The sequence below is a fragment of the Misgurnus anguillicaudatus genome, chromosome 9 (assembly GCF_027580225.2).
Source record: "Misgurnus anguillicaudatus chromosome 9, ASM2758022v2, whole genome shotgun sequence".
NCBI lineage: Eukaryota > Metazoa > Chordata > Actinopteri > Cypriniformes > Cobitidae > Misgurnus > Misgurnus anguillicaudatus.
The window spans coordinates 4,312,142-4,335,876 of NC_073345.2; the positions used below are offsets into that span (position 1 = coordinate 4,312,142).

A 23,735-nucleotide genomic window follows, 5' to 3' on the forward strand; every position below is an offset into this window, starting at 1 on the left:
CATGAACAAATCCTGTGTATTATTAAAGCTTTCCAACTTTCACATTCACGTGAATTTTGTAAGTCAGGAAATTATTTACTCTATATGCGTGCAGTATAATTTAACTAGTGATCATGTGCGGTGCTGGTCAGGGCCTTGCATACTAGAGACATTCGGAGGGGCAGGAGCTCAAAGTATAAAAAGGGCACATTCCTCGCTGTCACGCACGCACACAATTGAAACTAATAATAAGGCAAAGCAAAACAGAAAAGACAATTTTAAGTCTAATATTTTTCTTTATTGCCCTTGCAAATAGAGTAAGACAGAAAAATCTATATAGACAGAATTATATATTTATGCATTTGGCAGATGCTTTTATCCAAAGTGAGTTACAGTGCATATGAATAGTTTTATGTCATAAAACAAAGATCAGACCCCTAGAAGCCAGTGAACCCCCCCCCCCCCCAAAAAAAACAGAGGTGAGTGAACCTGTATGCACCATTGTTTATATTGTATGCTGTGTGTAGACGTTTAGCTGCTGTAGCTAACGTTACTTGCATCTACCGTTCTAGAGAAGTTAATACACACAGCAATAAACAAAAACTGTGCATGCTCTCTTCACTTTGTTCTTGTAAAATAATAATAAGTAACAAGAATACCGCTTCGGTTCAATGCCGACTCGAGGGGGATCCTCCCTGTACTATGCACTGTGTCGTAGTAAGAGCGTGTGAGCGCTTGTCTGGTGAAAGGTCAATAGGTCACCATGTCACTCATTTTATTCATGGCTAAATTATTTTCATTCATTTTAATAATAGTTAGATTGGGCAGGCCTTTACAAAAGGGCATTTAATTACAAAAAATGCCTTGATAAAAAGGGCGCCTTTATGTTCCAAGGGTAAAGGGGCAGGTGCTCGGGCACCCTCCGCCCCCTCCCCTTCTGCACGTGCCTGGTGCTGGTCTGATTATGCTTTTTTGCGCCAAAGAGAGCAAAATATTTTAGTTGACCATTCAGGCATTTAAGAGGCACCAAAATCTGTGTTCTGATTCGGTCCGGTAGATACCGGCCATATAGGCACCGGTGACATACTGGCATCGGTTTTCAGTACCCAACCCTACTTTCAATCGCCGCCTCACCCATGCAAAAAGTTTGCATTTAGCTTTCGTTTCTATTTTGGGATCCTTAGCCAGCGTTTATATTCAAGATTGTCAAGCCAGCCATCATAAAACGTACATTTGTGGCCGATTGTTCGGTATAGATTTCAATGTAAAATTCGGCAATGTTCAATGTGTTTAGTCGAACAGTTGGTGCCGCCTGACTGTCATGTTTACTGCTGCCTAACTGTGTGACATCCAATCACAGCAAACAGTCCAGCAGCGGATTTAGTCTAACACTGATCTTATGGCAGCTGCAAACAATATAAAATAAATTCAGGGTTCCCACACCTTAGTTAACTTCAAATTCAAGAACCTTTCAAGGACTTTCCAGGTCCAATACCCTCAAATTCAAGGACTAAATGTGGGGAGACATTTCAAGTGAGAGCAAGGTTACATTGTGTTACCTTTTAAGATACATTGTTACAGTTCACTTTTGAGGGAACTCGCGCTGCATCACTGCAGTGACACTTTGGGGATGCTTCCAGAGGTAAGTGTGTCTGAATGTGAAATATATCAAATTCAACCAATGGTGAGGCTTAACGACAAAGACAGGGTGACGCAGGTGTCAGGAATTATATCGCTATCTGAAATATTACCAAGGATGGCGTTACAGGGACGCAGGAAGTATGTCAGCGTCTCGTTCCCTTCTCAGGGAACAACAGTTACATACGTAACCCCGAGACGTTTTCATGTGTCAAACACAACTATGCAAAAAAGCATTTTGGTATGAATCAACATTCACATACAGAAGATATAAGCATTTAAAGCGAACAGTTTAGCACGTGTGCTTAAGAAGTCTAGAATTTTTATGATATTATCCTAGATTACACAGGGAATTATATGATTTTTTTCCCAGAAAACTTAAAATAGATTCAAGCACTTTCAATGACCTGTATGTATCTATGGGTGTTTTCACACCTAGTTCATTTGAGCCCTCCAAACTCAGGTTCAGGGTGTATATGTGAACAAACCAAGTGATCTCAGACCCCCCTAAAAGGACCCAAAAGCGAACCGAACTCAGACCACTTCTGGAGGTGGTCTGAGTGCGGTTCGCTTTTGGGTTCTTTTGTGGTTCGATTTTTTTTTTATATAAGTGAAATCAATGAGGTCCCAGTCCTTTTCGCGTGTGGTTTTGACATTCAATCAAAATAAACTGCTGCACAGAAAGCTGGGGTCGAGTTCTTATGAAGTTGTGATGTGAACAAGAAAGGGTCTGAGATCACTTTAGTTCTGAAGAGGACCAAAAAAAGAACTGGGTCCTCTTTTGAGTCCACTATATTGTGAACACCAAAAGGACTGAGGTCACATTTGGCTAGTCCCTTTTCTGGTTCACTTTAAGTGAACTGGGTTTGGTTCTTTTAAAATGAACTATATGTGAAAACACCCTATGTATGTATATTTTCAAAAACTTCCCAGGGCCTTGACTTTTTTACCCCAGATTCACAAACTTTCAATGATTTCAAGGACCCGTGGGAACCCTGAGAATTATAAATTCTTGATTTTATTTTTTAGGAAACTATTTTTCTCTATACTCAATTTTCTTTTTTCCATTCTAATCCAGACTTGGAAAACACTCCAATCAAATTCCATACTTTTCCAAAACGTGCAGGATCCCTGTACATGTTGCCATGTTAATAACAGTGAAATAGGCATAATAACATGCATGTAACTAGGGATGCACCGATATGGAAATTTTGGCCGATACCGATAACTCTTTAAATTTGGGGGCCAATAACCGATATCTATAGGCCGATAAATATTCATATTATTTTCACAATGAAAACCTCGCAGATCGCGGACATCTTGTCTTTGCGCTAGACTAGCATACTCTTCGCAACACGTGTCATCTTCGTGCTATGTCACAGAAAGCACCAATCAAAACTCCACATGGCCAGCAATGACCAAGCGAAGTGGTTCCATAATTTATCGGCTTTCATTTATCTGCCTAATTTTGCTATCAGACCGATAACCGATAATATTAAAAATAAGCAGTTATTGGCCAATTACGATATGTCGGCCGATATATCGTGCATCCCTACATGTAACCATAAACCAAACCCTGACCCCAGCCTAAAGTAAGTACATGCTGTTAAATTATTATTTCTCTTTACTTAAATATACAATTATGCTGTAGAAAGGACACCATTAAATAAAGTACTGTAACAAATGTTTGTCAAAGTGTTGGATCAATGTATTTGCAAAGCTGATAAATTACACTGTAAACCTATTTTCTATTAATTTGTTAATGAGATGCATTATTATGCTGTATTCTCTTTATTCTTTTGTATTCATTCTTGTGTCTGGCATTGAAGTGTGTGTGTGTGTGTGTCAGTAAAGTGCATCTCACCTATGTAGTCTTGCAGCAGCTGATAGTTGCATGAGGTTGCACGTGTTGCAGTATGACACTCGTGCTTCCTGCGTCCACCTAACGTTGTAAACAATCGCCTTAAAGACATCATGATCTGACAGAAAACAAACGCCTGGTTTAATACATTGTTATAACAGTACACACACATTGTAATGTAGTGAATCAGTTATGATTGCGGGATGACTTACGTCTTCTGGATCCTGTGTGACTTTTACTCCGTGAACTTACTGTCTGTTTGTCACTTATATATCCGTTAGCATTAATCATTAAACTTCACTTTCATCTTCGCCATTGTGTTCGCGTGTTCATGAGGTCCCCACAGCCGCTCGAGTCACGAACTCTACTACGGTCAAGGCTTGTCGTGTAATATTCATGAGCAAGAGCGAACGCCATTGGAAGAATTTTTAGCCACGTTTGCATGAACTTATTAATATTAAAACTCAGCCCCCGCCATTGGAAGGCTTATCTTGACTTACTTTATATTAATAAGCAAAACCTGCACCTTCAGCATAGTAGAATCAGTATTTTACTTGCGCTGATCGATCTGAAACATCTGTGATGTTTCATATTCTCAATTCAGAATTCTTGAAGTAATCAGTCAACAATTCCTTATAATCATTACTTTCATGTTTATATTTAGGATATGTTGTCACATTCAGCAAACATTGTAAAACATACTATCGTTACACATATTGTACTTTAATATATTAAAGCGGTTTTTAATTTGACATAATATTTTAATAAAGCCATATATCATATAAAAAAGTGTTTTGGGAGGGCGCAGTAACGAGCCCCCTCTAGCGGCGTGGACGCGGATTGCGCGCTAACGGCACAGCAGCAGGCGGGCAGCAGCAAGGGAGGAGAAAAGATGGCGGCGCGAGTGCTGCACGCGCTGGGAAGCGGCCTGAGACCCGCGCTTGAACCGCGGCTCGGTGTCAGGTGAAACTCGCACAATCTACACGCAGTTAAACATGAATCTATTTTCATACATAATCTGTAAGGCGTCGTTTATAAACGATATCTCATAAATTCATTCTTAAGGCGTTTAAATAGGGTGTTTTACATAATAAATATGTCTTTATTGCATTTTATAATATATAATGTACTGTGAACAACTTTAATGACGGATGTTGTTTCTGTACCGGTAGTGAAAATGTTTAAGGTGTGTTGAGCTAAAGGTCATGGTCCTGATTCATGCATGCAGTGTTTTGTTTACAACTGGTGTCCTGCAGTGACCTAGTTGATCGCGACGCACTGACATTATTATCGTCGTTGTGTTTGAAGCTCTATGACTGTGTGTGTTTATTGTGCTGCAGTAGATGAATACACCTCTCATCTGTATATAATCAGCACTGATCTGGATTCAAGCTTTCTGCAATAGGGTGCAATTCCACACAAGACAATCAGGGAGAAATCTCATGATTTATTATAGGCTATGTTAGCACAGCACACATCACAACTGTGAACACGTTTAGCCAAACAGCAATTACTTAAATCTGTCCTCTTTATACAGTGTAATGAGTGATAGACCAGTGGTTCTCAAACTGGGGTCCGGGGCCCCCAGGGGGGCCGCGAGATGGTGCCAGGGGGCCCCAGTTTTATGACATTTTATAAAATACATTAATTTATCATGAATTCTATGAATTTAAACCTAAAAAAAATAAGGCAGCACTACTTTGTATAATTTAATGTTTTGTTTAATTAAAATGTGAAATTTTAGAACAGTTTTTTTGTCATAAAAAACTTTGGAGGGGCCGTGAAGGAATGCACCGTACACAAAGGGGGCCGCACGCTGAAAAAGTTTGAGAACCACTGTGATAGACAACTACTGTATATCCCAGCTAACAATGTTTGTTCCCAAAACGTTCCCCTAACGTTAGTTTTTGGTTTTCCAAGGTTTGTTTTTGGTTAGTCAGGAAATTATTCTAAGGTTAGGGGGACATTAACTCTTTTTACGTCAGCTGGGTTTTTAAATTGCCAGCCAGCGCCAGCATTTTTTATGATTTTCACAAAAGTTTAATGCCTTCCAGAAAATTATCCTTTAAATATAATGATATCAAATAAAAGAACAGACCCTCTGTTTTCGAACAACAAAAAAAGTTTTATTCTACCTTCAAGTTCTCTTTTTATCACCTTTTTATATGGGTTTTTTATATGTTTGAACAGTTTGCCCTAAGGCAGTGGTTCTCAAACGTTTTCAGCGTGCGGCCCCCCTTGTGTACGGTGCATTCCTTCACCCTCCCCCCCAAAGAAAATTAATGACAAAAAACAGTTCTCAAACTTAACATTTTAATTAAACAAAACATTAAATTATACAAAGTAGTGCTGTAGCCTTATTCATTTTTTTTTTTAATTACACAAAATTCATGATAAATTAAAGGCACACAAGGCAAGTCTGAGTATTATTTCTCTACTAGCTCCCCCTAGTGTCTGGGAGTAAATGCTTTTTATATCTGAGACTTTACGAGACTGAAGGACATTGGGTCGGATACAGCGAACTTGCAAGTGGGGTATTCTTCCTACAGACGGTAGGGGCGGGCGAGAGAGTCTTAATTCGTCATGTAATGAGTCATTTAACCATATACCGACTTACGAAGATGATTTATTAACATAAAAATGCTGCCTTGTGTCCTTTTAATGTATTATATAAAATGTCATAAAACTGGGGCCCCCTGGCACCGTCTTGTGGCCCCCAGTTTGAGAACCACTGCCCTAAGGGGATACATTTCGCAAAGGAGGATTTTCAGCACTTTGTTCGAACTAGAGGTCTTCTCGGGTCCAAAGAAATGTACCCGACCCGAAATGATCCGAATCACTTCATACCCGAACCCGACGTGCATAAATAAAAAAAATGTAAAGAAAGACCCGACCCGAGACAAACCCGAGAAAATTAGACCCGAGTCCGACCCGAACTAGTGAATTTTTTTTTTTAACCCGACTGGAACCAAATGTAAACGCCACTGACGTGTGTGCATTCTGCAGACCCACGTTCAGCAGTCAGACAGAAAGAAACTCCGGTGGCCTTGCAACCAATTTGGCGAGCTGCTCCATTCGTTTTACTTTGTTATCTGATGACGACACTAACGTAACCGCTAAAATGTACATTTATAATTGACTGACATGTTTGTCTCAACGAAATTGAACCTTCCGACAACCACACAATGTCGCAAGCGCTCTTGGCAAACAGATGAGAGGTTTGAAAAGGACATTGACGCACACAGGCGAGAGAGTTTGGGTCTTCTCGGGTCCGTTCAGAAAAAACACATTCATTTTTAAATTACCCGAGACCCGATGCCGCTATTATTGTACCCGACCCGTGTCCGAGGCACATGTGAAACTTTTAGTCGGACCTCGGGTTTTCGGATCTAAGTGGACCCGTGAAGACCTCTAGTTCGAACAGCAACTCGAATAGGGTTTCGCCACAAACCCTATTCCCCCGGACGTAAATTTTTGTAAAGCTTTAACCAGGTCCACAGTGTCAAAAAGGTTGGGGAACCCTGATGTACAGGGTAATAATGATCAAATGTCTTTCTGATTTTAGGAGTGCATCTTCAATCAAGTCTCTTTTTGTACGAAAGGTGGATCCCAGAAAAGATGCTCATTCTCATCTACTCGCTAAGAAAGAAGACCACAATCTCTACAAAATTCAGTGTATGTTTTTATCCATCCCACACTGTTAAATCTTAATATCTTTCTGATTTAAGTTAAGTTGTTGTTTAACTATTATCCCACCAGCTGTTTTAAGAAAAGTTGCCAGTCAGCGCCAGCATTTTTTGTTTTCTTTTATAACCTCTCAAATATGTGAAGGTTTCTTCAAAAATACAAAATTTTGAGTAAAAAGCTGAGATAAATCAATTTTTTGTGAGGACTTTTGATAGAGACCAGATTCAGAGCGATCCTCAGGACATACACAAAGTTTGAACTGTTTGCTCTAAGGGAATACTTCCAGGTTTAATAAGATGGGTAAGAGCGCCACCTGGTGGATAATAGAAGAAATACGGATTGGAAATACTCGTCATTGGCAGGAAAACGTTTTCTCTTAATTGACGAGTTAACTCGCGCCAGTTCTCCCGGCCCTGCTGTCGGACCCGATCGAGTGTCTCGCGTCTGGCAGCGCAAGGCCTCTGAAGCAGAGAATGACCATTCGCATTCACGTCACGAATAGCCCCTTTAAAAACGACATGCGTATCTTACGGCTTCAGTTTGGTGCCGTCCGACTTCCCAGCGAGGACAACAGTAAGATGGCTTTTCTTGTATCCTGTGGTTTTTAGAGTGAGCACTCTTTGCTCCTCGCGTGTCAACAGTAGTGGGAGACACCATGTCAAACCAAACTGCAGTCTCGTCCATTGCAATGATGTCCTTCTCTAAAATCTTTTTAGAACTGACCGCTGTGCTTACGTAGTCAACATACGAAACAAGTTTCTCAGTTAGTAGATCTGGGTTTTTCTGGGCAATGGTAGTGCAACGTCAAAGTGAGAAACCATTGTGGTCTAGTAATTTTTTTAGCCAACCCCTGCTAGCCACAAACGAATCTCCTCCATTACTCACAGAATTGTAGATCTCCAATGTTTTATTTTGTATCATTTTCTTGATACTCGGTTGTGTTTTACACGCATGGAGTAGATCCAATCTGGTAGCTTTGTTTCTGGCTCCAGGTTAACTTTTTTTCTCCCGCATCCAGCTACACATGCTCTGCTCTTGTCGACTAATCTTGTCAGCTCGTCCTTCTCGCCCTCCTGGAGTCAATAGTCCCTTTCACACATACAGTCTTTACTGGTAATTTACTGGTAAATTGCAGGTAACATGTCATGTGTGAACAGAACCTTTCCGGTAAAGCAGTGCTCCCAATTTACCAGTAGGACAGGTTGTAAGATTACCAGTAATTTACCGGTAAGCGCTATGTGTGAACGAAAAATATAGGATTACCGGCATTTACAACGGATGAAGTCACGCTGACAGATCGTGCCAATCAGAAGGTTTTTAAACAGATGACGCGTTTATCCCCGCACTGTTTACGTTCGCTTCCACACCCATGCTGCTTAAGTCGAGCACAACTGAAGTTAACATCCAAATTTCTTCAAAGTTGTTTAAAACATCTTACCATCTATTTGCCAAATTGCAGATGTCCTTAGTACACCCTCGGTGAAGCTAAGGTTCCGTTTGACGTCGCCTACGCAATGTTGTTTGGTCACGAGCAACTTTGCGACCATTTGCCACAGATGTGAAAACAACAAAATACGAACCGACGATAGTAAGTAATAACCCGCCATTGTGTACAAATACGACACGGAGCTCGCGGCCGCGCGCCACAGGTAACTTCCGCTTTCTCTCCGAGTTTACCGGTATTTTGATACTGATGTGTGAATGATGTCTTACTGGTTAAAAGACGGAACGTCACTGCATGTGTGAACAGCACATTTTTGTATTTACTGGTAAATTCATTCTGGTAAATTCATGGTAATTTACCAGAATTATTGTGTGAAAGAGGCTAATGTCAACTTTTTTTACCCAAGTTTTCCTCTGCATATTTGAAAACTCTTTGTTTAAAATTTTAATCAAATTTTATTCTGGGTGCCATTAAATGAGACCTAGCCAATGTAGCTACTGCCATCTATTGGCAGCTGTGCATTATGATGAACTTGAATGCATTTAGGAGATTACCTGTATTCACACTCATTTTTCTCCAGCTTTAATTTGAGACCGGCCTTTATTTGTCCATGATGACCACGCCCCCGGACACTATCAGAGGCCCGGTGTTTATTAGGAATACCAGTTTTTATTTGAGGGATTACGGTAGCTCAATGATTCGGCTGTTTCCAGAAATGTCTCGGTTATGTATGTAACCCTCGTTCCCTGAAGGAAGGGAACGGAGACTTCCCATTGATGACCGACGTATTGGGAACTCGCTTAGAGGAACCAATCCACTTTGAGTGTATATAAAAGAGCCAGTGAATTCTGGCTTGCAGTATTTGCATCTGCTAATGCCGCCCCGTTGTGCTTGTATAAATAGGCAGCAGGTGACCTGCATTATTGCTTTTTCATTGAGGACTTGAGCCTTATACCTGGCTGACTAAGCAGCGATACACCCAACCATGGCGACGTGAGGTCGAAGTGACAGACTGAAAGGGAACGTCATTTGGTCGATGACCGACGTTTGGGAATCCAATTGCCACGGAGGCTGTCCCTTCCAGTGCCCTGCATTAGCCTCCCACCCCTTGTTTTAATTTTCTGTCGGTTTTAGTACACAATGTAAATACAGAAGAAAAAAATATTTAAAGTGACACCATGTAATTTTTCAACCTTCATAATACATTTTCAAGACCCTTGTGATAGTACATCGACTTTAAATAGGTTGAATGACATGTCTACCATAGCCTGACGGGGTCTGTATCACTTTTACTCGTATTTTAAAACTTAGGGTTTGTGGTAGTAACCAGAGCACAAAAAAAACTACAAAATTCGACTGCTTTACGGCATACGTCACTTCCTCCGCACAATTTGTTTTTAACGTGAATTTTGCTGGAGGCTACTTAAGGAGTGTAGAGAGCAGTTTCTATTATGTGACTCTGTGGCACAGTCTTTAGTGTCACGGACCTATGACACGGGCGACCCGGGTTCGATTCCCAATTTTTTATATAAACTGTTGATTCATACATAAATGCGATGTTCTTTATAAATTACGGCGATTATATTGCATATAGTTCCCTGTATTCAGATGCTGTGTTCACGTATTTACCTTTCTTTTTACTGTGTCTATGATATTTACATTACAATCCAGGATGCTATAGCACTCAAACTTGCTCACAGTGTAAAACCAAACCCTATTCATTCACCAATCAGATCCGAGCGTTTCTCTCTTCTCTCTTCCTCATTTGCTGCGTTCCGCTGTCACTCGCGTGACGTATTACAAAGCGGCAGACCTAAACATAGATATGTATAAAGGCTAGATGGCTCAAGGCGGAGTCCCTAACGGCATCACCGGGCGGCCATCCTACGACAGGGCGCTCGCTCACTCGTAGCATTGAGTTTAATGGTGCAGGTACTTTTAAATGACCATAACTTGCTCAATTTTCTACCGATTTTCAAACTGTTTGGGTTTTTACAAACGTTATTAACGTGGCTATAATTCTGGATGCTTTAACATGTTTCATGAATTTATTTTTTATTTTTAGTATAGGTATGCAGTGTCATAGGTACATCTTTGACGTTTATAACAAACCAAACCGTTTGAAAATTGGTAAAAAATTAAGCAAGTTATGGTCATTTAAAAGTACCTGCATCATTAAAACTCAATGCTACGAGTGAGTGAGCGCCCTGTCGTAAGATGGCCGCCAAAATGCGGACGTTGCACTCCATTGGCCAGCAGCGCGGACGAGCCATCTAGCCTTTATACATATCTATGGACCTAAACGCATCGGTTTACTTGGATTTGGAGCGATTTTCACACAAAAAAGAGGAATAACGAGCGCCATTGCGGAAAATCCTGGTGGCGAGGGAGAGAGAGAGGATGCAACAATATTTGTTTGGAAAAAGGCAAGGAAATACGTCTGGTCGTTTCTGAATTGGAAGGCTGCAGCCTCCGGAGGTCAAATATGCAGGCTGCACACGTCATCAAGCCTGGGTTATTAAGGTAAACTGAGAATTACATTCGCAAGTCATAAGCATACTGCAACAATTTACGATTAACTAAGTATAATAGTCAACTTTGTAATTGTTAATATTGTGAAATAAGACAGTCTTGATGACGTATTAGAAATACGACATCCGGAGGCTGCAACCTTCAGATTGAGAAATGGCTTCTGCCATGACGAGTTCCTCATCAGAAAGTTGTAACATGACTGCGTTTCTCCCTGTTGTCTCAAAATGTTGATCGTTTAGCATTTTAAATGTTTAGTTTTTAGTTTAGTTTTAAGGTTGGCCAGTTCCTTTCCTTTGCGACAGTGCTGCGGCGCTTGTGGGCTCTAGGGGCGCTAGAAGTGAAAAATACGTGTCTAGCACCCCCTAGTGGCCAAAAGTTTCATGGTGTCCCTTTAAGCTCTTTGGTTATTTTTAGCACGATGCTAATGGTCTAATCAGATTCAATGAATTATGCTAAACTATGCTAAAATTGCTAGCGGCAGACCCGGAGATCAGCTGAATGGATTTCAAAACGGTAAAAATCAAATGTTTGACTGGGAGCTGGAAAATGAGCATATTTTCAAAAAAGTGGAATGTCCCTTTAAGTATTTGCTAGCCAATCTGTCTATTTTTATCATTGCGCAATACTTAAAAACTGTGATCTGTTGAGTTGGGAAAATAGGATTAAGTTTGCAAATGTTTACCTCATGTATAAGATCATTCATGGTTAAATATCTCCCCCTGTCATTTAGTTTGAGAACATCTGCCCATCGTCCTACAAAAGGTGTTTTAAGAGCTGACAGAGTAATTTTAGCCAGTCTGCCTTCTCGGTCAAAACTGTGCGACATATAATTCCAGCAAATAAGAGATCTAAAGTCATATGATCATTTACAGTTTCGGTTACAGAAATTGTTAATTAGAATTCCGCTCAACATTAAAATTTTAGATGTTTGTTTTTTTCAATCTCTGTGTGAAAAGGGCTTATGAGAAATGACATTTGTAAGCCCAAAGTCAAGTGTGTATTGACAGAATCAGTTATGTGTCAATTTGGATAAAAGTTTCTTTGTATTAAAGTGTCAGCTAAATGCTTAAATGTAAATGCAATGTAAATGATTGTAAGACCTCAGACTGGACTGATAAGAGAGTAAAAGTGTAAATCTGTTGTAATTTTAAATAACCCATAAATGTTTTTTTTTCTTCTTACAGTTCACAATGTCAAGCCCGAGTGTCTTGATGATTATAACAAACTCTGGTAAGAACAATGTTAGTGCTGCACTTTGTACAACAGTAAGACAGTCAGACTGAACAATGCATCGACGATCGTTACTAATTTTCAAGATCCAAGAATGACAATAGATGTATCAGAAAAGTAATTCATATGACTTGTTTACATCAGATAATTTCTAATCCTTTCATTTATTTTAAGACCTGAAAAATTTACTTGTAGCTTATCTGGTAAGGTGATGGATTTGATTTCCAGGAAAAGCAGATACGAATGAATTGCATAGCATGATGCAGTTTAGATGAAACGCATTAAAGCTAACATTTATTCATTTATCAAATGCTTTTATCCAAAAGCAAATTTACAAACTTAACAAGAATTTAAAAGGCATGAATGTAAAATATTCTGTATAAATGCTCTTCCATTGTTTGGATCGGTACCATCCAGCTCGACTTGTTTTACATTACTTGGGCTCGTTTTGCTTTACTAAAAAAGTATTGTGTACTACGTACTGTACCCAGTGGAAAAGCCCTCAAAAGAGAGCAGAGTTGATATGTGCTGGGTGGTGCCTTGCAATGGAAAGCTCCAAATGTAGATGACAACACTATAAAAATTCGATAATTCGTTAGCTAAAGTAGGCTAATCTTATCCCGCTATACGACAATCATATAAATAACTGGGGAATAGCACCTGCTAAATGAAAGTGCGTACTTGCTTAAAGCGTTAGTTTGCCCCCCAAAAAACAACACCAGATTTACTCACCCTCAAGCCATCTGAGATACATAAGATGTCATCTTTCAGACAAACACCTTTTTAGTTATTTTAGAAAATGTCTGAGCTTTTTTAAGCTTGGGGTAAGTCATGGGGTAATTATATTTTATTACGCAAACTATCCCTTTAAATGGCTTTACTCTGTAGTCTGGTGTTGGTTATCGAGTTGAAAATGACTTCTGCTGTGTTTGCTTATACAGTGAGGAGGTTTTGCCATCCATTTACAATGATCCTAACTATCCCTGTGAACTAGTGGGCACTTGGAACACATGGTACGGTGAACAGGATCAAGCAGGTGAGCACAGATAGATGCATATTTACTGCTGGTGTCACTGAATGACAACAGTAGTACCAAACATTGTTAGTAGCTCTTTAAGACGCCAAACTAACAATTTACCAGCATCAGTTATACATGAATAATGATTCAGTATTCTAAACAGTGTTGAGCAAGTTACTGAAAATTTGTAATTAGTTACAGTTACTAGTTACTTCTTTTAAAAGTAATTTAATTACTCTACCAGTTACTGTATTTCAAAGGTAATTAGTTACTAGGGAGAGTAACTTTTAAGTTACTTTTATGTCTGCTTTTTAAATGTAAATATGAACAGTACCGAACAGTCAAATGATAGTCTGTGGGCCACAGTGGGTGTCACTCTTTTGTTAGTTTGGTTATGTACTGCATTATTTTAGTGAAGTTTCTTATATGGATGGGCTATTGAACACGTAAGACTCTTATATATCACATACTGTAGGAGCCTATTTTGCTTTAGATTCAGCATTTGAATATTTTTGTTAGAAATGATCTTAATTTGTAAGCTTACTTTATCTATGCATATCATTTAGACCATTTAGACAAATATTCTTTATGTTTATATATATAATGTGTTAAGATTGTGTACTGTCTCTTTAAGAATTTGGGGACTGTGAAGCTTGCGTGTAGTCCATTTTTTGGAATACAGTGGAGTCGCACAGTCTTCTTTACCGCATCTGTGATATTTAAGATCATATATTGTTTGATTTAAATGATAAACAAGATTAAAGGTAGATATTTAATTAGAAAACAGAGTACGTGGATTGTTCAGAAATGTCTTGTCTGCAAGTGTTAATTTTTCACAAAATAGAGTAACGTGAGTAACGAACTTATTTAAATTTCAGTAATTGTAAAACTGCGTTACTTCATTTAAAAAAATACTTCATTACATGCTTGTTACTGATAAAAGTAGTGGAATTACAGTAACAAAGTAAAGCGTTACTCCCATCACTGATTCTAAACAATGTGCCCAAATTGTAAACATTATAATCGGGTGAGCAGTATATTGTATTAGAAAACAGTCAAAACAATGATGGAGCAGCAGAAGTCTGCTATAAACTAATAAACTATATTGCCAAAAGTTTTGGGACACCTGCCTTTATATGCACATAAACCTGAATGACATCTCATTCTTAATCATAGGGTTTAATATGGAGTCGGCCCACCCTTTGCAGCTATAACAGCTTCAACTCTTCTTGGAAGACTTAGAAGGTTTAAGAGTGTGTTTATGGAAATTTTTGACCATTCTTCTAAAAGCACATTTGTAAGGTCAGACACTGATGTTGGACTAGAAGGCCTCGCTCGTAGTCTCCGCTCTAATTCATCCCAAAGATGTGCTACAGTATTGGGTTGAGGTCAGGACTCTGTGCAGGCCAGTCAAGTTTCTCCACACTAAATTCGCTCATCCATGTCTTTATGGACTTTATGGAGTCATGTTGGAACAGGAAGGGGCAATCCCCAAACTGTTCCCACAAAGTTGGGAGCATGACATTTTCATAATGTCTTGGTATAATGAAGCATCAAGAGTTCCTTTCACTGGAAGTGATTGGGACACCTAAATTCCATGATTTGGAGGGGTGTCCCAAAACGTATGGCAATATAGTGCATCTTGTGATAACAACAATATTGCACTTATGTTCATGAATTGTAAATAATGTTTGACATGCGTACAGTATGCATTGGCAGATAGTCTGGATGGTTAGTTATATTGTAAGTTCAAGCTTGAACTTTGTGTAAACGTAGATGTCTTTGTAACGCCTGTCTGGTGGTAGGGGTTTTGAGAGATTGTGGCCTGTGTGTGTCTTTTATTATTACAATCATCACTAATAATTATTGCTTCTATGCTGGTTTTCACACTAGCAACAAACCCATTAATAAGAGCTTATGTCAACCCTACTGAAAAGTCCAGCTAAGACCAGCATATGCTGGTAGCTGGTTTAAAGTGGCAGTAGCTGGTCCTCCCAATCTGGCAAAGCTGGTCAAGCTGGTGGGTCAGCTGGTCTTCCAGCCTGACCAGCTAAGTCCAGCTAGACCAGCCTTAAAAGTGACCAAAACCAGCTTGCTACACCAGCGAAACCAGCTAAAACAAACCCACTAGCTTATGCTGATTTTAGCTGAATTGTTCAGTAGGGAAAGCAACTTGAGCACCCCTTGCTCATACATTCTCTATAGCGCATAAATGCATTAAAGGGGTCCTGACATTTGTTTTGTATTATTTTATTATGTTCTCTTAGATTTACGTTAATGCAATGTTTTTGCTGAAAAATATACAAATTTAAGTAATTTATGACCGTTTTCCACCCTGTTTTTCATGCTCAGATTAAAAATTAGACCATAACATGGGTAAAAATCCAAAAGACTTGTATTAAAATGGATATATGAGACTAAAGACAAGAACATCACACTTTTGATCTAGAGAACACCTTAACAAGTGCCTTACACTCCATACTGTATCATAATTCATTTTGATTGTGTATGTGTGTTCATTAGTACATCTATGGAGATACAGAGGAGGATATCCAGCCCTGACTGATGTCATGAACAAACTCAAGAAGAACAAGGTGTGTTTGCACCAGCTGAAGAGACACGCAGCTTTATTTTGTGTAGATTTGTGTAGTATCTTGACAGTTTTGTAAAGTGAGTCACTTTCAAAGGTTAAGCGCTGTTTTAAAGTCGTTTTAAAGAACGCATGAATGTAGGGATGCTACGATCGATCGGCCGCCGATCAGTATCGGCCGATAACGGCATTAAATGGCTCGATCGTTACTCGCTAAATTAGCGGATCTCATGGACCGATCTTTCTGTTTACTTTTGTCATCATAGGAATCCTGAATGCGGCTGCAATTATTAGAGACAATTTTTTACGCAGTGCGAGCATTTTTATAACCCGTTGCTCATGTGCGAAGTGCAGGTTTGGATTTCTCTCTTTGCCTTTACAGAGATATGTGTATTTTCTAACAGAGCGATGCGTCTTCACATCCTCATCAAACAGCGTATATAACACATATCTATTGCGGACAACTGCATCCTCATGCCAAAAGTTGATTATTTGCATGCGTTTTAAAGTTTTGAGCGTTTAAACCTTCTTTTTCTTCACAGCTTCTCTTGTCCGCGTACACCCGACACAGCTGCCTGTTATCAGTGCACGTGTACAGAGCGATCTCTCTCTCACGTCTTAAAGCTACAGTATCCTAATTCATCTCTCAATAAAGTCACTCTCTGCTCTTGACTAAAGAACTGTTGCACTTCATACGAATACGTGTATATTTAATTCATACAGTAAAGACTGTGAAGTGTTTTATTTTCATTACTTTTAAGAGACATACACCTTTTTAAAGGCACATTAAATATCTCTTTGTAAATTAAATATTTGTTGTGCTAATTTATTTGATTCTCTATTAAAACAATAATATACCTAATTACTGCAAGTAATATAACAAAGGCAACATCTGTGGTATTAATTTATCTAGAAAAAATGTTAACAGTTACAGTCATCAAAGAGCGTGCATATCAGCTTAAAACAAAACGGTATCAGCCGAACATGAAGATAACAAATCGGTAAATGGTATCCGCTTCAAAAATCCTGATCGGAGCATCCCAACATGAATGTTTTCTTTACATGACAGTTAAAGTCCAAAACTGATAAAAATGTGGGACATTTTTCCTAATATGCGATGCGCGGGACAAAGGCTCAAAATGCTGTGTTGTTCGAGTGTCATGTGTTGTTCGTCATTTCAAAACATGAACAATGTGCATTATGACTCTTATTAAGGTACGAGTCTGCTGCACACGCATCGAAAGGATTTATGATAAAAAGAGATGTTTGTGTTCACAAAATATTTGCAAGACACTGCGTGCGTTTACATGCACAATATAAGTGGATAACTATCAGAAATCTGCTTAATATAGAAAACTTTTTCATGCGTTTACATGGAAATCAATAAACCGGCTTTTCGGAAAACTGCATTTACATGGGTTTGGGAGATTTGTCCGGTTTTTCACAGGTTTCCCGGACAGGTATTAGACCAGTCCTAGATTAAAATAAATGCAAGGGCTGTTCAAACTGAAAACAACTTGCACTGAAATATTTTCAAATACACCAGTACTCTTTGTTTTGCCTCAAAATGCACACAAGTAATGTTTTTATTAAGGCATGTTAGTTATATTTCCTAAATAAACTTAAGACCTAGTCATGTTTTAAGCTAATACCAGTCTGTGAAACCTACGTCTTTTAACAAAAGCAGACTTAATATATCTATCTTAAGCTGTACTGTTGTATCTTTTCTCGTGACTGCAGAACTTGTAAATGTAGCATGAGCTTCTATTTTCGCAGTTTCTCTGCAAACTGGTTTAGTTGCGCGACTTTTATGCGTTACTTTGCGCTTACTTCCACGTGTGACGTTTATCTTTTACACGCAAGATATTTGCACATGAACACAACTGTGAGAAAGCTGGTTAAGGTGTTTACAAGCCACGCGAAATCGGGGTGATGAGCAAAAAAACTACCTGTGTCAAACGTTTTTTTGCTTAGGGCGTTTATAGGCTTTCCCTGATAAAAAGAAAACCGTTTTACGCGTCTACATGACCCCACACGTTATCAGTTTATTAAGCATAATCAGCGTAAGTAAATGCACTCACTAACTTAACAGTAAACTCTGATTACACATGAGATTAAGAGAGTATCTGGCAAACGCGAGCATCTCTTTTATCATAAACCCCTTTGAAGCGTCTGCAGCAGGCTCGTATTTTGACATCACACATGATACACACAGGTTTACATGACGTGCCGAACACATATTTTGAAATGACGAGCCACACACGACGGGCTAAATACATGTTGTGACGAGCCTTCGAAAAAGAAGTGACCGGCTGACACTGGTTGCCATGGTAACTAAGTGGAGTTCTACATAAATGTTGGTAGTGTAGTTTACCCCAGAAATGTGTTAATTGAAGAACCTAAAAACTCACTTGTGACGACAGAAGCATGGCAGGTGTGTTTATTTCTCTGTGGAGTGATATATGTAAATAATATTGATGTGTGATTGCTGCTCTGTGTGTTCAGGAGTTTTTGGAGTACAGAGAGAAACGGGGAAAGATGTTGCTGTCACGTAAAAATCAACTGCTTCTGGAGTTCAGTTTCTGGAATGAGCCGGTGCCCAGAGAAGGGCCAAACATCTATGAGCTCAGGTCATATCAACTCCGGGTGTGTAGCTTCTCAACTTACATCATCCAAACACTGTTGAATGCAACCAATTAATAGTTTTGTTTAGCAGAAGAATATATACATTGATATGGGCATTATTTCAATTTAATTCAATTTAGTTTAGTTATATAGCTCTTTATACACTGTGCTTGAAGTCATGCAGCATAACTTTGACATTTAGGCAGGCAATCGTAGAGCGCTAAAGCGACTGTAGCATTGATATCCATAGTGGATGAACAGTCATTTAAAATCAGACTGTTAAGACCTTACAAACCTTACTGTTTCAACATGGTCGACAGCTGCTGTAAGTGTTGTATAAGGATTATGTGTTTAATAGTAACCCTAAAATGACAAAAAATTTGATAAATAACTGGGCTGATATAGGCTATATAAGAATTTTAAGTATACACATTATCCTACCCATCACAATTGGGACATAAAACAAACATTTTCACACACTTTTCCCTAAAAATAAAACAGTCAACATTTTAAATTTCCACGTTTCTGAGAATAAAACCCCCTTAAACCTGGGTGCTGTAACAGGTGTTTCAGACGGTGTGCTGCGGAGTGGGGAGAACCTGTTTGAGATTAAAACAGGAGCAGCATGACAAGCAGACATTAGGCTTGCCGCGATAGTCGGTGAAACGGTGATAACCGGTGCTTCAGCCTCTCACCGGTTATATCACTTGCCCACCGCGACACCGTCTTTCACCGTCGTTTTGATATTTTTGTGTAATTAAATCATTTAGTTTCGTTAGAGAGAGCAAACACTTACAACTGAATGTGTCTGTTGTCTGAATTCAGCGGGGCTGAACGCGCGTCACGTCACAGAGCAGCCGCAGGTGTCAGATTTCATTTATTTCTGTCAGAGTTTGCAAGGCGAGCTGACTGACCAGATGATGACAGGAGCCGCGTGCTTTGCTCGTTTTGTTATAATATACATATATGATGTTTAATATAAGCGAGATCGTATTGTTGTTGTGTTTTTCATCAAGAAAAAAAATAAACCCATCATTTAAGCAGCGCTTTTATGGAGAAGTAGCCGGTTGCTCTGCTTGGGACTGGCGGGTTCTGTGCGAATTACCTGCACACATTGACTCAAGCACTTAAGTAAACCAGCTGTTGCACTCATATTGCACGCAAATTCATACGCGATTTAACGCAGCTTACGCCAGCGATGCATTTAAACAGTTGCGTAATTCAAAAGTGAAAGTAAAATGTGCACGTCTGCATGCGCATTTATAAGCCCCTCCCACTCGGTGATACCGGGATCACCGAGTTTGTGACGCGCTGATTAACCGGTGGGAAAATTCCGTCACCGCGGCAACCCTAGCAGACATACGGTGCATGTTTGTGAGTCATCATTGACAAGCAAAACATAAACCCTGCGCACGCTGTTTGCTGTGAAAGTATGATGTTTTTAATGATGAATGAGAGCACAAACCATTTGATATTTGAAATTAAATAAAACTTACTGCAGAGCTCTGACGCAAGATGCAATAGTCAGTTTAATATAAAATTTACATTGCATTGTAAAAATGTTGACATTATCTTAATACATGCTAAATTAATAATGAGAACATTTTAACATAAGCTTTTTATATCCTGCTATTATATATAACATTATAACAATATAACACTATAAACAATAATAAATGTCATTTTATATACAAACTATAATTCTATCTTGACATGCACATTATCTTGTTTATGTTGGTCCAGTTTAATTCATAGGACTCATTGGTTTGGTGTATTTATTTTTAGTGCCTTTAAAAAGTAATTATTTTACATGCAATTTTGTAATATTTACAGCTTATATTCTCTAATATCTATTTAAAACATTTAAAATCATTCTGCAGATTTTTCCAAAAAAATTCTACAGATAACGCAAAAAAAGTCTGCAGATTCCATCTGGCCCTGGTTATAAGTAAAAGTAGAAAAACAGAGGATTTAAAATAAACAGATCCCCAAACTTACATTACGCATTAGCAGAAGTGAACCGGACTTTATGAATAATAACTTCACAGTAAAGGTCACTGTGTAACTTATTGATGGAAATTTCAAGTTAAAATGGTTTCTTTATTTACTAAACATGTGTTAATGTGTGTTGTGTTTATTTTTTGATAATCCAGTAGAATGAAAGGTACTTTATCCTAATTATTTTCTCTTTTTTATGGAAATTCATAATGCAAACTGAAAATGATGATTATTTATTTCTAATCTATAGCTCTCTGCAAAGAGATCTTTATATGATGTAACACGTCAGGGTTGAAAGAAAGACTTTGAAATGACACCAAAATAGCCCACATGAAGACAACTTTGAAGCCGGGTTTAAAGCAATACCAAAGAGGTTTTTTTTACCTTAAAATAATGTTTCCAAAGAAGTTTCAGTCGTTCATCCACTCAAAACAGGGTGAACGGCACTTTCACATTCGCTTTGCAGCCCTCTATCGGCCAAAACTGCACTAAAGAAGTTTCCAACTGTCGGGTCGCGGTCCTGTAGTTTGAGTGAAAACTACAAAACTTGCTTTACGGCAGACCAATCAGAGCCAGCTATGCTGCAGTATTTACAACAGTGGGAATGGACAATTACGCTTCCAACCTGTAGGGGGAGAAAAGAGCAAAAACTCTTTAGTGTGGCTTTAAGAAAATCGGTTGATAACCTTTGAATCATATTTACATTTCTGTTTTTTTTTTTTATCGAGATTTCATTACTGAGAAGTTTATTGTTTTTATTTGTTTGTTCTCCATAGCCTGGAACAATGATCGAGTGGGGAAATTACTGGTAAGACAACAGCTCTAAAAATGATAAAAACTAAATTAGTTTGACACTGTAAAGGTTATATTTGCAGGGTTCGTAATTCTTCAAACTGACATTTCATTGCCTTTTACAGATTGTAGTTGCTGAATTGTGAGAAAGTGATGGTAACGCTTTGGATTTAACCATTAAAAATATAAAAAACCAAATAAATAAAGACAAATAAACATACAGTGGGCCCCAAAAGTATTTGTCATTAAGGTACATATATTTAATTAATAAAAAACATAGTTATTTATTGTCAAGACAGCACAAGCCTGTTTATATTCAAAACATTTGAAATTTAGATTTGAAATTAGATTTCGTCTCTTTGGTTGGTAAAAATTACTAGATCATGTCTACGTTTAATCTTATCTACACCTGTTGTCCTACTGCTACGACACCCATGTTAACATTTTTAAATGTTTAAAAAGTGTCTTTATATATTGAAAACTGTGATACAAGAGATTTGTCAGACCTTCAGTTTCAATTCATTGTGTTTTGTTCCTACCAACATTTGAATAAATGAAATGTGCGTTCAGAAGGACACATGAGGAAGATTTAAATGAAATATTTTATTTTATTTTGGGTTAAAGTCTCTAAAAATGGCTAAATACATTTTGGGCCACTGTATGAACAGATTTGATGTTTTAGCTGTGCCTGACTTAATTTGATAATTTGGTGAAGACTGGGGTATGATATCTACAAACAGCAAAGATCCTCATCTTAAAGATTCTGCATGTTTCTTGAAATAAGCTTGATTTGCACGTCTTGAAAATACAGAAAACAAACAAAAATTCAGAAGGAAAACTAAGTGTTGAACTCTGAGGTGTTGTCTGTCGGCAGGGCTCGGGCCATTGAGTTTCGTCAGGAGAATCAGGAAGCTGTTGGAGGTTTCTTCTCTCAGATTGGCGATCTCTACATGGTGCATCACCTTTGGGGTGGGTAAACACACAACTACATCACCACAACAAACATCTGTGAAAAATAATACATCAACTTCTAGAGTTAACCAAATAGTAGGCTTTACTGTAGAATTTCTATATAACTTTTTTTTTTACTTTTCACAGTATACACATGATGACCTCCTGTATCTGAGCTGATCATGTCTTACTTTATTTATTCAGCGTACAAAGACCTGCAGTCCAGAGAGGAAACCAGAAATGCAGCATGGAAACACGAGGGATGGGATGAGATCGTATATTACACAGGTGTGTTGCAGACACGCTCCATAATACTGCACTTGTTGGATCTGTTATGATGTGGACAACAGAAAAGAAAACTAGTCAACTGCACAGAGTAAAATTAGCTTTTTTTGTTTGTCTTCCAGTTCCCCTGATTCAGCATATGGAGTCAAGAATTATGATCCCATTGAAGACCTCACCTCTGAAGTAACCTGACGGGAAACCAGCTACTGCTGTTTGATTCATCTACGTCCAAAGATCAATGACGGTTCTCTTCATTCTCAAACGTCTTTATTGATTTTCAATCTTCCCACTCATTGTTTTCCTATTACTGCAGTTATGAATTAAATTCAACAGTTTTTCTGAAGGTTATGGCATGGCATTCATGATGTGATTTAAGGTTGAATTAATGGATCTATGGAAAAGCTTTCTTGCCAGTTAAGGACACAATGATTAAATAGTAAAAATTCAAAAGTTTGACTTGGTAATGCAATAAAATTGAACAGCTTGATATTACATTTATTTTAATATCAGTGAATAGCCTTATTTGGGTGTATGGTCTTAAGATTAGCTCTAAGTCTAACTCTTGTGTCTTAATGAAACGTTTGCTAATGCTTTGAGTAGCACTTTAAAGAAAGTCTCAGGAGAATGTAATCCTCTCTAAATGCGCACCAAAACTCATAATAAGCAGTTTCAAAGCATGTTGTGGACTGTCTAACATCTTTGGTTATTTTAAAATTGAATGTAGTTCACAATCGAAATTGAATTTGCTCACCTTACAGATAATGTTAAACGAGTTATTGCTTCCACTTAAATGAATGCTTTTCTGTGTGAAAGCATGCGTGTGTTTATGTCTGGTTTTTTTTTGTCTTTGTGTAAATTATATTTTGGTGAGAGATGATTGTTATGCAAATAAAATCATTAAATTAGGTAAACTCAAACTTTTTTTCTCCAGAAGTTAGAGACTTTTTAGCAATAATTTGCAGATAACACAGGTAGCCAAATACTTTATCAATGAATCATACAACAACAACATTTATACGGATCTTCAATATTTTATAAGTTATGGGTTTTCAACCTTTTAGGACATGTGTCCCTCACATGCTTGTGCACCCCCCCCCCATACACG

The 23,735-nt window shown here is 38.3% G+C and overlaps 2 protein-coding genes across 3 annotated transcripts in view; one reads left to right on the forward strand and one right to left on the reverse strand.

Moving 5' to 3' along the window:
* Positions 1-3,930, reverse strand: part of tmlhe (trimethyllysine hydroxylase, epsilon) — a 37,879-nt gene extending 33,949 nt beyond the window's left edge. Inside the window, exons 1-2 of one of the 2 annotated variants that reach the window (XM_055179743.2) lie at positions 3,691-3,930; positions 3,482-3,596 (exon numbers count right to left, since the gene is read on the reverse strand). In XM_055179743.2, the coding sequence (XP_055035718.2) occupies positions 3,482-3,593 (112 nt within the window). In that variant the 5' untranslated portion in view covers positions 3,594-3,596; positions 3,691-3,930. The remainder of the gene's footprint in view (positions 1-3,481; positions 3,597-3,690) is intronic. The other variant, XM_055179742.2, reaches the window with a different exon arrangement.
* Positions 3,931-4,279: 349 nt separating this feature from the next.
* LOC129423456 (protein NipSnap homolog 2) lies at positions 4,280-23,541 on the forward strand. Its single transcript, XM_055179745.2, has 10 exons — positions 4,280-4,441; positions 7,044-7,153; positions 12,326-12,371; positions 13,313-13,407; positions 15,913-15,983; positions 18,485-18,625; positions 21,379-21,410; positions 22,269-22,363; positions 22,550-22,633; positions 22,753-23,541. Exons 1-10 carry the CDS (start codon positions 4,371-4,373, stop codon positions 22,815-22,817), a joined length of 810 nt encoding a protein of 269 aa, XP_055035720.1. The 5' UTR covers positions 4,280-4,370; the 3' UTR covers positions 22,818-23,541.
* Positions 23,542-23,735: the final 194 nt, after the last annotated feature.